Source organism: Malaya genurostris, chromosome 3 (genome assembly GCF_030247185.1).
Source record: "Malaya genurostris strain Urasoe2022 chromosome 3, Malgen_1.1, whole genome shotgun sequence".
Lineage (NCBI taxonomy): Eukaryota > Metazoa > Arthropoda > Insecta > Diptera > Culicidae > Malaya > Malaya genurostris.
Window position 1 is genome coordinate 259,391,186 of NC_080572.1, and position 16,862 is coordinate 259,408,047.

Below are 16,862 nucleotides of genomic sequence, written 5' to 3' on the forward strand. Positions count from 1 at the left end.
AAGCGGAAGAATAGGTATAAAGCGAGAAGACTAATATTTGATGGACAGAGAAGATGTTTGGATGTATGGTATCGGTCGGGTGACGGCCAGGATGTAGACCATGTTCGATGTACGTTCTACCATGTCTGACTGCGTTTTAGAGTGACTAATAACAAGGTTCAGAGTGACGAAATGGTAGCGCGTATGCACGGAATGCATAAGAACGCAGGTTCGAGTCCCCTGCCTCTGAGCGTATCTTTTTCCAATAAATCATCTTTTCTGTTAGTTTTTCATTCATTTGGCTTCTTCAATACATGTTTCCACTCAGTCATTGCAAAAAAAACTGAAGTAGAAGTTGTTGAAATTAAAATTATTGCAGGATGATATGAAAAGCGTTGTCAGTATCGTCGATAATAATGTGGTTTGATACGATTTGATATTGAATATTTTGCTTTTCTGATGCATCATGTTTTTAAAATTATTAATTTCCCCTGGATTTAAGTTATAATAGTTTTTATTTATTTTCAATGTGGAAAGTATATGAGTACATTTAGCAATCGCTGATACTTAAGTTTATAAAGAGAATAAAATTTATTTCTCAAAAATATGTGTTTTTGACAAATTTATCGAGATCTTTAAAAAAATACATCTGATAGAAATGAATTCAAAGCATTTTATTTTTTTTAAATAATCGCATATTATAAAAAAGAAGCTGGTCGGAAAAGGCGGTCAGTTGTCAGGTCTTATCCTTGGTTTTAATCAACTATTTACTAAAAAACCTGTTTTAAACCACCTATTGGTGTAATGATGCCTTTCTCATATCTCACATATTCTCATATATAAATGAGTGGTATTCTTCAAAATAATTTTCTTTGATTCTTAAAAAAACAAAAAGATTTGTCCATAAACTAGTATAACCTACAGAGTGAGACAGTACTCAGGTCGGTTACGCCATCTCTGCGAAAACGAAAAGAAGTACTTCCGAAACCGGAATCTAAGAACCGGTATAATCGAAGTTGGTTCGAGAAAAGTGACTGCGATTTTTGAGTGTATGGGTATAATCTTCGGTCGTTCATCAAAAACCCAAAAACCAGGAAAGCCAAATAAATGTTTGTCCATCTATGATGACTACCGATTGAAATAGTTTTTAGGTAAGCTATGAAATTTCTTTACGTGTTTTGTTTCGCCGCTTCAAGTGACGGTATCCAATTTTTAGCACACTTCACCAAATAACTCCGGAACCGGAAGTCGGATCCGGATTAAATTTGGAAGTTTTGTATGGGACCATGAGACCTTTCGTTTGAATCTAAGTTTGTTGAAATCAGTCACGCCATCTTTGAGAAAAGTGAGGAAGTAATTTGAAATAAGAATTTTTTTCACTAATCACCCTGTAACTCCGGAACCGGAAGTCGTATTAAAATAAAATTCAGGAACTTTGTAAAGGACAATTGTATCTTTCATTTGAATGAAAGTTTTTGAGAATCGGTTCAGCCGTCTCTGAGAACAGTAAATGCACTTATTTTCTTTTTTTTTGCACAGTATCACCCTGTAATTCCGGAACTGGAAGTCAGATTTTAATAAAATTAAGGAACTTTATGTGAGGTTATAAGACCTTTCATTTAAATCTAAGCTCATGAAAATCGGCTCAGCCATCTCCGAGAAAAGTGAGTGCAAAGAAATGTTACATACATACACACTAGGGTGGGACAAGGTTGTATGGGAAAAAGATAAAAAGGTTTATTTTCTCGTTCCACAAAACTTTTCGTTTTCCTTTTGGGTCCCATAAGCACCATGCAAAGTCTTAGCTCGATCGGAGAAACTATATTTTCGCGCCCGTGGTTTAAAGTTTGTATGGGATTTAGTATGGAAAAATTCACTTTTAACAAAAAATATCGGCTGGAGATCAACCTATGAACTCTAAAAATCATTGCATGTGATATTTTCGTAGAATATTTAACGAGAAAGAAAACCTTAGAAGACCGCAAAACAATCCGACGTTTGTAGAAAAAGTTATTAAAGGAAAACCGGCACAAGGTCCGAACAATGACTCATTCTTTAATATATCTAGCACCACTGCTGCTAGTGAAAGTAATAAGATGTGACTTCCTTTCAATGTGCTATAACGGTTGATCCGAGTTGTTTGATGTCTTCACTATAGTCACTCAGCAGAATATAAAGATTATTTTTAAGTGACACACCATGCTCCAAACCTTACTGTAAAGACACAAAAAGTCATGTAAATTGTGTTTTTGTTTGCATAAAATAGTACCATCTATATCTTCTAAACTATAAGAGATAGAGAGTTTATATATTCGTCTAAGTTATTGGATTTGAGTTTATCTAAAATGTTGTAGAAGATTCCCAAAACCTATTTTTTCAAATTAAAAAGTTAGACTTTTTCGTGTCTTTACAGTGAGTTTTGAAACATGGTTTGTCACTTTGAAATAATCTTTATACTCACCTGAGAAACTTTTGTGAAGACATCAAACAACTCAAATCAACCGTAATAGCATAATAAAAGAAAACAAAATCATATTACCACCACTAGCAGCACTGGTGCTAGATATATTAAGAAATGAGCCATTGTTCGGACCTTGAGTCGGTTTTCCTTTAATAATTTTTTCTACAAATGTCGAATTGTTTTTCTGTCTTCTAAAGTTTTCCTCCTCGATAAATTTCCTACGAAAATAACACATGCACTGATTTTTAGACTTCATAGGTTGATCTTCAGCCGATTTTTTTGTTAAAAGTGAATTTCTCCATACTAAATCCCATACAAACTTTAAACCTCAGACGCGAAAATATGGTTTCTCCGATCGAGCTAAAATTTTGCATGATGCTTATGGTACCCAAAAGGAATACGAAAAGTTTGGTGGAGCTGATATCAATATTTTGTCCCACCCTAATACACACCTACAGACATTTTACGTACTCGACGAACTGAGTCGAGCAGTATATGACACTCGGCTCTCCGGGCCTCGGTTCAAAAGACAGTGTTCACAGTGATTGTATGATCTTTCCATATGAGAAAGGCAAAAACAATTATTAAATACACCTTAAAAAAGTCATTCAAAAGTTCTCGAAATTAGAAACTCAAAATCTTTAAATTTCAGTAAAGATCAAATGTAAACCAAGATTTATTGTGTTAGTAATTTGAGTATTTCGTACTATATATTAAGTACGGACATCATAGATCCACTCGCCACACCACCAAAATTTAGATTGTAGAATTGCACAGCAAAGCAAAATCCTGGCATTACATTCCTTTTGTGAATTTCGGCCTTCGCAGCCGATTCTTAGCATACAGAGTCGTTGCATGGCTAGTACTACGATCCTAGATACACTAAGAATCCTTCCAGATCGGGACTCGAACATACGACAACTGGCTTGTAAGACCAGCGCCATATGCCCTGAACCGCCAACCCGGGACAATAATATAAAAGGTGATTTTTTTGAGGTTAGGATTTTCATGCATTAGTATTTGCTCAGATTTTTTGAGGTTATGATTTTCATGCATTATTATTTGCTCAGTATGCTCTGACATTTCATCATGAATAGACTTACTAACGAGCAACGCTTGCAAATCATTGAATTTTATTACCAAAATCAGTGTTCGGTTCGAAATGTGTTTCGCGCTTTACGCCCGATTTATGGTCTACATAATTCTGGTTGAATGGCTACGTAAATAAGCAAAATTGCCGCATTTGGAGTGAAGAGCAACCAGAAGCCGTTCAAGAACTGCCCATGCATCCCGAAAAATGCACTGTTTGGTGTGGTTTGTACGCTGGTGGAATCATTGGACCGTATTTTTTCAAAGATGCTGTTGGACGCAACGTTACAGTGAATGGCGATCGCTATCGTTCGATGCTAACAAACTTTTTGTTGCCAAAAATGGAAGAACTGAACTTGGTTGACATGTGGTTTCAACAAGATGGCGCTACATGCCACACAGCTCGCGATTCTATGGCCATTTTGAGGGAAAACTTCGGAGAACAATTCATCTCAAGAAATGGACCGGTAAGTTGGCCACCAAGATCATGCGATTTGACGCCTTTAGACTATTTTTTGTGGGGCTACGTCAAGTCTAAAGTCTACAGAAATAAGCCAGTAACTATTCCAGCTTTGGAAGACAACATTTCCGAAGAAATTCGGGCTATTCCGGCCGAAATGCTCGAAAAAGTTGCCCAAAATTGGACTTTCCGAATGGACCACCTAAGACGCAGTCGCGGTCAACATTTAAATGAAATTATCTTCAGAAAGTAAATGTCATGTACCAATCTAACGTTTAAAATAAAGAACCGATGAGATTTTGCAAATTTTATGCGTTTTATTGTTTAAAAAAGTTCTCAAGCTCTTAAAAAATCACCCTTTATAATTGTAGAATTGCTTGAACTTACAATGGGTAGTATTAATATCAATGGATACAATTTAAGTTAATTTTTAGGTGACGAAGCTAAATGTTATAAGTAACCATAGTCGTAGATCCTCACCTGAAAAAAACGAATATTGTAGATTATTTCTTGGAAAAATATAGATTCTGCAATGTTCACCTTGGGCTAATAATATTAAATTGCACATTTCAGTACGTTAATGTAAGGCCCCTGCATTTTTCTCTATCACCATTGCAGTCAGGGCTTTTATCGCATTATTAATAAACAAACAGGTTCATGTATAATCTTACACCCGAAGAAAAATGTTCAGAATAATTTGACAATAAAAGTTCAGCTACCAGCAGATAGCTTTGATGGTGTGATACTTTGTTTTACATTACAGCATGGTACACTAACACTAATGTGATGCTGTCGACACTGCACCTACTGATTCTGCCGAAGTGATATGTTCAATGCAACTAGTTTATCAAAGGCGCGTGTACAATTAAATTTAAAACAACACATTTCTTCAATAACATGTGCACAAATAAATTAAATTGCGCTATACAAAATAAGCATAGAGTTTTTCGACAACATACAATATTAGTAAAAAATATATAAATCTTTACTTTAATGCAAAATGAAGGAGAGGAAACCAATTTGGAAAAGTATTGGTTGCTGATGGTGTGTGTTAGTGCAAGGAAAGCAAATTATTTTTCACTAGCAATTTTTTTTTAAATTAATGTTCTTAGCAGAAACTATTGATTGTTTTCAATTTCAACTATATGATAGGCTTATTTAAGATTTTATACAATGTCTTTCTCTTAAAACACTAATTTAGTGCATTCTAATTCCAATCATATAAAAATACTGCATACATTGTTATTCTTCCCTCAAATCAATTCAAGAAGTGCACCAGTTAGGTCTAATTGAATAATAGCGACAAACTGTTGCCATCGTGGCATCCCTAAAAACCAGGTGATTTCGGTCTAGCAATGATATGTCTCAGTGAAAATTGCTCGTAGGTTTCGAAAATGCAAACATTATGGTTCCATTTTGCTGTACGAGTATGGTACCTAACCGGAAAAAATACATCCCATCGTCGGTAGCGGTATCATCTGGTTCCTTTTTATTATTCCATTCATTCCCCAGCAACCACCCAGTCAGTCAGGACAGAGAATTGAAATGATCTCAGTCTCCGGTGCTGCTTATTCTGTCAGATTCGAAGACAGACGGACGGACTGAGCAGAGCTGGAGAAATTAATGAACCATATTCTCATTGCACCTTTTACTGCCAACTGACTTTTACTGGCATACAATAGGAAACAGAGCGTACCAGGAAAACGTATCCTGAATGGTTTGGTGCATCTTATTCTCATTTACCTGAATTATCCCCCGAAACGAAGTACCGTTCCTAATGATCGCATTGTGCTACTGATGTGTACTTAATTGGACAGGTATTGTTTTCTCGGCGACTTTCGCATTTACCTGCACGACTGTAAGTGTTTGCAACGCTTTCAATGTTATGACATTTATCATGAAGTAAATGGACTACTAAACTTTTTAAACAACAAAATATTATTGCGTTTAGTTGGGTAAGCTCAGCGCAGATCAACCATGTGGGTAGTATTTCAAACATATCAATTGCACTTCAAGTGAATCAATCTGCGATGCCCTTTTTGCGAAATAACTTTCCGAGAACCCTTCGTAGCGGAATCTGATTCAGCAGCAGACTCCATGTTAAACACAAATACAATTCCATCATGAGCTCAAACGATTTCCCCTCGGAAGTCATCTCCCACCCCCTGTTGTTGTTGTGAGATGAATTTCAATGCAAGGATTTTCCATCGACAAACACCAGTGTAGTTTAATTTCAGGTGATACGGGCAATCTTTCGCCATTTACTCCCAGTGTACAGCTTGAAATAGGCTGTTTTTGAATAGGAAATCCTCGTGGTGGACGAAAATAACATATTCATTTCAGTTTAGCAGCGCTTTTAAATGATATTAATATTGGCATAAAGATGACCGCTAATAGACACTCATGTGGAATTGGCAACGATTTAAGGGTATATTCGATAGAATCGGCTTTTCTTGAAATTTTAAGGGAATGAAAAACTGCTAATGAGCATTGATACGATTGTCGCCTTTCTCTATAGAAAGGTAATAGAATTGTTGGAAAATGCAACTTTCGAACAAAGTCTCGGATACCCAGAGAGTTCTATACCATTCGACTTAGCTCGACGAGATCGAAAAATATTTGCGGTTGTGTATTCAACGATTTTTTTACCGCTCAATTTTCTCGTTGATGGCTGAACCGATTTCAACAAGCTTAGGGTCGGTTTTAAAACTACTATTGGGCCATTGATCAAGTTCGAAGACTTCTGGTTCCGGAGATATTATAATATAAGTTACGTAACCGACAAAACGCTTTGTTGTTTACTGCTTAATTTTATCGGAGAAGGCTGAACCGATTTCCACAAACTTAGGCTCATTTGAAAGCTACTATCAGACTAATAATCGAGATCGCAGATAAAATGGTGGTTCTTTCCGGTTCCGGAAATATAATGGTATAAGTGACGTAATCAACCAAACGCGTTGTTTTTTTACCGCTGAATTTTCTCGGAGATGGCTGAATCGCTTTCCGCAAACTTAGGCTCATTTGACTGCTACTATTTAATTGTGAATCAAGTTCGAATATTATATAACAGTTCGGCTGAAAAGTTCGTATCGTTTAATAGAAACACACATTTTTTGCCAAAATTCGTTTTTATTATTCAACATAATTGCCATCAGAGGCGATACAGCGATTATAGCGATCTTCCGACTTTTCGATACCATTTTTGTAGTACGATTTGTCCTTTGCCTCAAAATAGGCCTCAGTTTCAGCGATTACCTCTTCATTGCTTCTAAATTTTTTACCAGCGAGCATTCTCTTGAGGTCTCAGAACAGGAAAAAGTCACTGGGGGCCAAATCTGGAGAATACGGTGGATGAGGGAGCAATTCGAAGCCCAATTCGTTCAATTTCAGCATGGTTTTCATCGACTTGTGACACGGTGCATTGTCTTGATGAAACAAAACTTTTTTCTTCTTCAAATGAGGCCGTTTTTTTGAAATTTCGTCCTTCAAACGCTCTAATAACGCTATATAATAGTCACTGTTGATGGTTTTTCCCTTTTCAAGGTAGTCGATAAAAATTATACCATGCGAATCCCAAAATACAGACGCCATAACCTTACCGGCCGATTGTTGAGTCTTTCCACGCTTTGGGTTCGGTTCATCGCGTGCAGTCCACTCAGCTGACTGTCGATTGGACTCCGGAGTGAAGTGATGGAGCCATGTTTCGTCCATTGTTATATATCGACGAAAAAAATCGGTTTTATTTCGATATAACAGCTCCAAACACTGCTCAGAATCATCAATTCGTTGTTGTTTTTGATCGATTGTGAGCTCGCGCGGCACCCATTTTGCACAAAGCTTTCTCATATCCAAATATTCGTGAATAATATGTCCAACACGTTCCTTTGATATCTTTAGGGTATCAGCTATCTCGATCAACTTCACTTTACGGTCATTGAAAATCATTTTGTGGATTATTTTCACGTTTTCATCGGTATCAGCCTCTTTTGGACGTCCACTGCGTTCATCGTCTTCGGTGTTCATATGACCAGTACGAAATTTTGCAAACCACTTACGAATTGTTGCTTCACCCGGTGCAGAGTCTGGATAACACTCATCAAGCCATTTTTTGGTATCGGCGGCACTTTTTTTCATCAAAAAGTAGTGTTTCATCAACACACGAAATTCCTTTTTTTCCATTTTTTTCACAATAACAAAAGTAGCTTCACTCAAAATGCAATATCTCACAAACTAATAATCAGACAGCTTTAATTTAATTCTAGTGACGCCCTCTCATAGAAACGATACGAACTTTTCAGCCGATCTGTTATTTATAAAAAGTTCTCGGTCTTATGACAATTTTAAGAAAAAATAATGTACTCATTAGAAGGTCCTTGGTGAATGCATGGTTAAGTTCAACTGTTACTATGGTTTTTGAAAACAATTAAGATTTCGTACGTGCTGAGACTAGAAGTTGGTATTTCCGTTTTAGTGTTTTGGTATTTCCGTATATCCGTTCGGATACCAGTATTTTTTGCAGATTCGAATTCCGGTCGGGTAAGTACCGTATTTAATTTCGGGTTCGGATCGGGTACGGGTAAGAATTTTTATATTTAAACGGATACTGGCATAAAAATTTCCATACTCGGCCATCTCTACCATAAATCTAGCGTAAGACGGACCATCGATTCTAAATCAAACAAATAAATGTAACATTATTAGAAACAATATATCCCTGTCATTTTGATGTAATATAAGTATTTTCATTGCTCCAAGATAAAATCAAATATTAAAAATATCTACCTAATCCACCTAATGGTGTGATAATGTCTTTCTCTTGTCATTCACACAGTTCCATTGAATTTTATAATTTATCAAGATAATTTCTAACCCGATTTTAGGCTCATTTTAAATACTAATTCATTCTGATTGATACGAGTAGATAACAAAAGTATGCCTGAAGCATACTTTTTTTACGCTTACGTCACATATTAGCAACATTCCACAAACCAAATATTTGAAAAATGATACATTTGAACTTGATTATTGGTTAAATATGATAAAATTGTGCGGATAGAAAATAGTGCCATATGTCGGTTGTGTCATTTATAGTATTTTTTCTACAAAACCGGAAGAGTTGGTCATATGATCATCAAACCTGATCAATAATCTGATAGTTGCTTTCAAATGAGCCTAAGCTTGTGGATATCTATTATGCCATTCCGAGCAAAGTAAGCGTACAGAAAAATGTGTGATTTGTCAGTTCATTACTTTTACGGTCATATCTCCGGAACCGAAAGTGTCAGTTATTTGATCTTCAAACTTGATCCACAATCTAGCAGTAGCTTTCAAACGAGCCAAAGCTTGTTGAAATCAAATAATCCATCTCCGAAAAAAAGGGTAAAAAGTGCAGTTTATCGGTTACGTCACTTCGACGATCATATCTCTGGAACCAGAAGTGTCAGCCTTTTCATCTTCGATATTGATCCACAATCTAATAGTAGCTTTCAAACGATCCCGAGCTAGTTGAAATTGATTTAGCCATATCCAAAAAAAGTGATCCTATAGAATAAAAACGTGAAAAGGAACACATACATGGACATTTTTCGATCTCATATGTCGAATGATATATAACATTATAGGTCTCCAGAGCTCCGATTAAAAATCGGTTTATCCACTAATTCTATTACCTTTCTTTAGCGAAAGGCAAAACAGTTCTATCAGTTACAACACTTACTGCAGAATGAAAGCACTGATGCAGATAAAAGCGTTTTGAGATGAAAAGTGTTCAACGATAAAGGAGAAGGAGGAGTGATTTTGTAATCGAGATAAGATGATGCAAGTGAAATCAAAGAGGAATAGAAGAAATACCATAAAAATGAATGAAGAATAGCTATGGTATTGAAATCTGCAACAAATAATAGACTTTCGAATAAATTCTGTCACTAGTCAATGTAGTATCTGGATGGCAACGTTTATTTTACTGTATTCGACGTACACATTATTCCTTTAATTTACGAATTTTTATATACGAACATTCAACATCTTCTTTGATCAATCAGTAAGGTATTCTGGTTGGGGTTCACTGACATACAAAAAATATTTTAAAACGTATTAATTGATACAAAAAATCTATATCAAAAAGGGTCAGCAATGTCTCATCTTGCTCGTAAATAAATAAGTTTCTTGGTTGTAGAGAAAAGCAAGCAAAATATGTAAATTTGTACAAGATGACACACCTGTTATTCATACACTAAACTTCGCTTAGCATTACTTCCATACTATACAACCATGGGATCATGCGAACCATTTATCGATGTTCTGAACTCGCAACTCGTACGAAAATGCGATTGTTATGGTTTGGACCTTCGCTACAAGTTAACTCAATTATACACACCTATCTACACGAAATTGTTGAATAAGAATTAGTAAGAATGTACAAGTGTAGCTTTCCGGGACAAGCGTCAATCTTGACCACTAAATACAATATAACAATATCTGATATGAAACAAAATCGAATCCTGTGACAATCTGTGGTACTAAACTAGCAACGTCTGACGATAATACTCTCTAGTTCATAATCTGGTTCTTAATACTCTCGACGGCATCCTCAATCGGGGCCAACACGGCAATGACCACCAGGGCAATCACGAAAGCTGCTATGATGAGAATGTAGAAGAACAGCATCACTTTGCGGAAGCCAGAGAACTGAAATGACAAATCATTGAGTGAAATTAAGAAAAAAATGTTTTACGATTATTAAATAGACGGCAAACTTACGGCAGCATCCTGTTTGCGATCGGCCGAGCTCATCGAGGTTCGGGACGGAGTCATATCTGCCATCGGGAAGGACGTCACACGCTGACTGTTACGCCGCTCGCTCACGCAGCCACCGATCTGTATCCAAGAGAGAACCTAATTAGGGCGGTTGGGAATTATCTGTTCTATCTCAAAGCACTACACACGGGGTTAGTACGGAAAGAGGAAGTTTGTGAACTGTCGGTTAGGTGTCCAATGTTTGTACACAGTTGTGCGGTTCCGCTACCCAGTGCGCGAATATTCACAAAACGACGAGACTTAGGTTCCAGATAGTAATATATATATTTATATGAAATTACGAGTATCTATAACTAAATTTGAAAGAAAGTAATGCAGAGAGGCGGGACTCATAATCAGAGCCGTCGAGAGAAATCGGGTTCCGGGGCCTGGAATTTCGAATTTTTTAAAATTGGTGATAAATCCAAGTACATTAACGTAACACAACAATTCACATTCCATATGTGTTTGTATTTTTAGTATTTTTATTACGAAGAATAAAAAAAACAAGTTTAAATTTTCACTGAACCAACTTGCGTTTGACTGTTCATTTGAAGTTCTTATTTTGGCCCCGCTTGAGCATGGTCGGGTATGCATAATTTTAAATCCTAACCCGACATGTACCCGATCGAAAATAAAAAAGTTTTACTCGTACCCGAACTCGACCCCTGCTCGATAAAAAATAAAAATCTTAACCCGTACCCGACCCGAAAAAACCCGTACCCGACCCGAAAAAAATCAGTCAATCGGATTCGAATACCCGAATGCCGACCAACAACATCCCATACCCGTAAAAATGAAAAAAATCGTTTACCGTACCCGACCCGAACCCCACAAACATTTTTTTTTCTGAGCCCGAACCCGATCAGTACACGTCAGGTTCGAGTTCGTGTCGGATTTCGGGTACAAAAACCATCTCTATCGATGACTGTGGGCCTCTCAGGTATTCACGGTATCAATACGGTAGAAAGGACCCGTTGCTTCTTTCCATGTTCTTATCTAACCTCTAATAAATACTTTTGTGAAAATAATAATATTTTTTCTTCATGTGTATACCTCTTCAACTTGTTTTAGTTGAGTATTGATCAAAACTAAAATTAGTCTATAAAGACTTGCAGAGACAATACTACTAATGGGAAAATGAATGGGATCGTCTTGCGATTTAGAAACCATTTTATAAAGAAAAATCATCTACTAAATGGGTGGCAAGTGATCTTCTTGGAAGTGAAAAAAATATACCCTACTTATTATGTTATATCCACGAATGTAGTTATCTGTTAGTTTCCCGCGATTAGCCAACTTTTCGATCCCATCCGAAAAGTGATTTTCCGGAAGGCCAGCTAAATACTACTCCGCTGCGTCGAAAATCTCCTGAAGCGAATATTGAATATTCATATTAATTTTAGAATTGGGACAAACAGTAGTGCAACGGAGACAAAACGGCCAGAATTCTTCTGATGGGAAGCATTTGGAGCTATAAATTCTAGCCAGAAGCCAGAAATCAGAATAAATTAGCTCAAATGGCACGTTCCCATAGTTATTTAGAGATTTGTGCCTTGCCGTGCTTTTCATTATTTTCCTGGTGGGAAAGGAAAGATAAAAAGAACATGGAAGGGAATTATGAAGTGGGTGAGGTGAGAAAACAGCACAAAACATAAAGAAACAAATCGAATTTTGCTATCTGCAAAATAATAAATAATACCACCAACCACCAACCAATGAAAGAAATTCGAGGTTTAACCAAAGCGACTCGATTCTCGGATTGCCGGAATAATTCAGAACGATTCGCTTTATTTGAGAGCAGAACTAAATTCGGCGCCCCATGAAGAATGCCAAACAATCTGCTAAAGCCTTTTAAGGTCCATACAGAAAGTAAAGTAATTCATTCCAATAAAAACGATGAACCCTTCTGACTATAGCTCCTCATTACATTGGGTGAGAAACGATGGAAAATATCTTTCAATTTTAGCTCCGCATACACAGTCTCAACCATTTACGGAGAACCAAAAACCCGGATACGTAGTTGCGTCAATGCGGGTAATCGCATTCACACAAATCACACGAATAATACTCAGTGTGCTGAATAGTAGCCATGTGATAGTTGAGTTTGCAATATCCAGTCAGAGCTAAGACTAGAATGCTGCAATGATGCTTGGAAAAATGCAGTAGACATTTTGACATGTTCAGATTCAAATCTGATAAAAATGCTTTTGTCTGAGCGCAAGTAGCTGGCATATTTGGATGCAGCCCAAGAACGAATATTGTGCTTTATTCAACTAGTTGATATCGGTAAAGCTGGCTCAGGACCACCGAAATCATTCGTTGCAACAGCTCTAGCCAACTCATCAGCCCATTCATTTCCAGTAATACCAGAATGGCCGGGTACCCATAAGAAGTAAACAGCATTTGAAATGCTGAAGTCTTCGAAGTTAGTTCGACATGCAACCACTAGATTCGACCGTGAATCATTCGAATTGAGTGCTTTTGAAGCTGCTTGACTGTCGGAACAAAAATAAATTCTTTTACCACCGATTCTTTGCTAAAGTGCCGATTGTGTTCCAAACAGAATCGCGTAGATTTCTGCTTCTAACACATTTTAGTATCTACCAAGTGAATGAGACTGCTCTAGCCTTATTCCACGACAGTAAACACCAGCACCCGCGTCTGCATAACAAACTATGTGTTCATCAAGTTTTGAAAGGAAAACTGTATGTGAGACTTAGGTCACTAAGAGTGAGTAAATACTCATCCTTAGTAACCATTTGAGACCACAGGTCTGCCAAATACGATTCCGCTACGTCGAAAACCTTCTGGTGTGAATATTGAATATTGACATTTTTTTATTTGAGAACAGTAGCTCGACGGAGACAAAACTACACAGATCTAGTATCAGAATAATGATAAAATTTTCCACGTTGGCATCACGTGCAAAGCAACTCCAAAACTATGGATTTTCATAGTAATTCTGTAAAAATGCACATCATAACGATAAGGTATACCGAAGCCACCAGATTATGCATGAATTTCATGAGAATATCTAAGTTTTTACATAAAAATTTCATTTGAATCACAATTATCCAAATCAAGTGCTTTTCACACACATTAGTGCTATACTGATTCCCACTTCAAAATTATGTTTTTAACACATGTAGAGTGATTCAATAGCTAAACATCTTTTCAAACAAACACTCGCGCACAACTAACGAGGTTAACACATGCCTTTGATACCACAACTATACTATAATTTTCATATAATTGACGGCCATGCCTTTTTGCACAGTGCATACTCGAGTAGAAATATAACAAATCGCAAAAAAATATTTGCAGTGCTATTCTGTTATAATACTGAACTCGGATATGCGAAGAAAACCCTTCACCAACCAACCCAGTCTACTTACGGAGAAGATCAAATGCATAAACACGTGGAATGCCACGAACGCAACCAGAATAAAGTCCAACCATTCTGGTAGCTCTGCTTTCTGCAGCTTAACCGCAAAGAATATGGCAACAATTCCAACAATGTGAGCCACATTGCCTCCCAGCCAGTGGAGCCAGTTGAACAGTGGTCTTCGCTTGGTACCCGGATGAGGTCGAAAGTAGGCACCGATCGGTTGCAGGAAGCACAGTACTGTAGTAACTGTTCCAAGTATGGCGTGGGGATTTTGAGCTTGCGACCAGCCTCCAATTTCAACAAAGATTATAACAAATCCAGCCATTGTCAGCAACCAGGTAATAACCATTAGGAATCTGTGCCACTGAAATAGAAAAAAATCTAAATGATTCAAACCCAACCAGAAGTCACGTAATACTCACTGCAAACCACTGATCCTTTCCGCAAAGCTGACTGCCAACCCACGTCTGACGGAAATACCTCGCCAACAGAATACCAAGTGAAGCTGTTCCGATCCAGGCAGTCAACATGAATGCACCGTGCAATCGCAGCAAAAGTTTCGACGATCCCTGAACATGACCAACTTCAGCCAGAGCCAATGGAACACCGGACACATGACGACCGATGTCGTGATAAGAGACATGCGTTGCTGAAATTTGTCAAACTGTTAACTACAAAAGTTTCGAAACCACAGAAACAAACATTACAATCTGCAGAAGATCCGGTTGCCAGCAACAGGTGGTACTTTCCATTGATCAAATCAAACCTCTGTCCTTTCACAGTCGTCATGGAATCGCGCTCAACCTGACAATAGATAACACCATCCTCGAAGGTCGAACGTTTCAGTTGAATGAAGTTTTGTGCAATTCCTTGACGAGAAACGCCATACGGTCCAGCAAAGGTCCAGGAAGAGTACGCCTTGATGGTACCCTGTTCCGGAACGCACTCAATGACGGAATCGTCACCCATCTTGGCATCATTGGATAATCCTACTGCTATATAAGCTGGCCGATCTGCAAAGAAGGTGATTGTTTTACCTCCCAATGAAATAGTTCTCTGCTATAATATTACGTACTGTAGCCTGACTTCATTTCGAAAATATATCGTTCTCCCTGAACTATGGTAGCGACGACAGCCCGACAATTACGGGTTTCAACGCATCCCTCGGGAAATCCAAAGCATCCTTTGCTTACTCCGCATCCTTCGTAAATGGGATCTACTATTTCGATCTACAATTGCAAACTTTCAATTAACCGTTTAATCAACTCATAATTTAGCATCCCTACCCTGGCACTTGTTGGTGCAACATACGACGGTGTACCGGTAGTTACCGGTGGCCTCCTGGTAGTAGATATTCCTACCACCGACGTTGGATTCTGGCCGCTTTCAACTACTTTAACCGGTGCAGACACCAGACCCACCCAGAACTTATCGTAGTCCTGTGCGATCGTTCCGTTAAATACGATCTCTCCCTTGAAGTCAGCCGGAGCAATCCACTCCAAGGTTAGATCCTTCTTTGGTTGCGTGTTGGTATGGGTAGCGGTTGTTCGCTCTCCACCACAATTGATCAACTTCACGGCACTTTCATCCGTCAGCTCGAAATGGCCAACAACCTGGTTCGGTGGGAATCGATTACGGGCTTGTAGCATAAAGCCCTTGAACACAACATTGGCGGGGAACGATTCGATGTCTATGTTGAGCACCTGGCCGCTTCCAACGACCGATGTCACCGGTGTTATCCGAAATGGAGAGGTCGTCTGCAGCGGGGGAATACCTCCGCCGTGGAATGGCAGCATTGAGTTGCAGACATTCTCCGGAGCACCATTTGGCAGTGTAATGGAAGGACTAATCAGTAAACTGAGCACTAGCGATAGGCTCAGCAGGGACCACATGTTGAGCCTGAAACGAAAGTGGAAACAAATACGCTCGATGTAGTGAACGATAGTAACAAAGAATTATAATGAACTTAAAACTATTAAAAAAAGTGATGCTTACGAGAACGATGCATATTCCGCTGCTGCTGAAAGTAACATAGATATTCAACTGACAATGATAATAATCATAGTTGGAAGCATGAAGAAAATTTTTTTTCTTTATTCCTATTGAAAAAGTATGCTAGCAGAATATTACATTTATTGTGGTGAAATGCTCAAATATATTCTTCACGATTTCCTATACATTGAATAGGAATAATTGGTTATTTTGACTGAGAGAAGCGAAAGGTAGAAACTGATAGACGGATAGGTATTCTAGATTGAATCAGCTATAAACTTAAAACGGAAAAAAGGCGAGCTCACATAAGCATGATCAGAAAAAAAATAAAAGTAGAATTCAATTCTTATTTAATCCTGATCTTGTTTATATGAGCCTGCTAAATTTCATACCTTCAACTATTTTCAGGTAATATTTACAGAAAATGAATAATTAAATCGATACAGTAGAAATTATGTTGCAATAAAAACCGACACAGACTTGAATATATAAAAACTAAAATTTTAAAGTGTAGCAATAATAGCAATCTATGAGTAAATACCAGAAATTAAAACGTTGAAACCGTTTGTACATTAGCAAAGTAATTCAGCCAAATTTAAACAAACCAAGTTCCACCAAGCATCAAGAACGCGAATTTTTACAAATTTTAATTAACAAAAACTTCCACGCACGGAAATTTTTGAAATTGCTCCTGA

At 37.6% G+C, this 16,862-nt stretch overlaps 1 protein-coding gene across 5 annotated transcripts in view; it reads right to left on the bottom strand.

Moving 5' to 3' along the window:
• Positions 1–9,923: 9,923 nt before the first annotated feature.
• The window catches only part of LOC131435086 (putative ferric-chelate reductase 1 homolog), a 99,609-nt gene continuing 92,670 nt past the window's right edge, over positions 9,924–16,862 (bottom strand). For 3 of the 5 annotated variants that reach the window (XM_058602596.1, XM_058602595.1, XM_058602597.1), the window contains 7 exons: positions 15,462–16,074; positions 15,251–15,404; positions 14,883–15,188; positions 14,598–14,824; positions 14,183–14,539; positions 10,749–10,883; positions 9,924–10,676 (listed from right to left, as the gene is read on the bottom strand). In XM_058602596.1, the coding sequence (XP_058458579.1) occupies positions 10,539–10,676; positions 10,749–10,883; positions 14,183–14,539; positions 14,598–14,824; positions 14,883–15,188; positions 15,251–15,404; positions 15,462–16,067 (1,923 nt within the window). In that variant the 5' untranslated portion in view covers positions 16,068–16,074 and the 3' untranslated portion in view covers positions 9,924–10,538. Of the gene's footprint in view, positions 10,677–10,748; positions 10,884–14,182; positions 14,540–14,597; positions 14,825–14,882; positions 15,189–15,250; positions 15,405–15,461; positions 16,075–16,170; positions 16,224–16,862 lie in introns of those variants that run through there. The other 2 variants (XM_058602594.1, XM_058602593.1) reach the window with 2 other exon arrangements.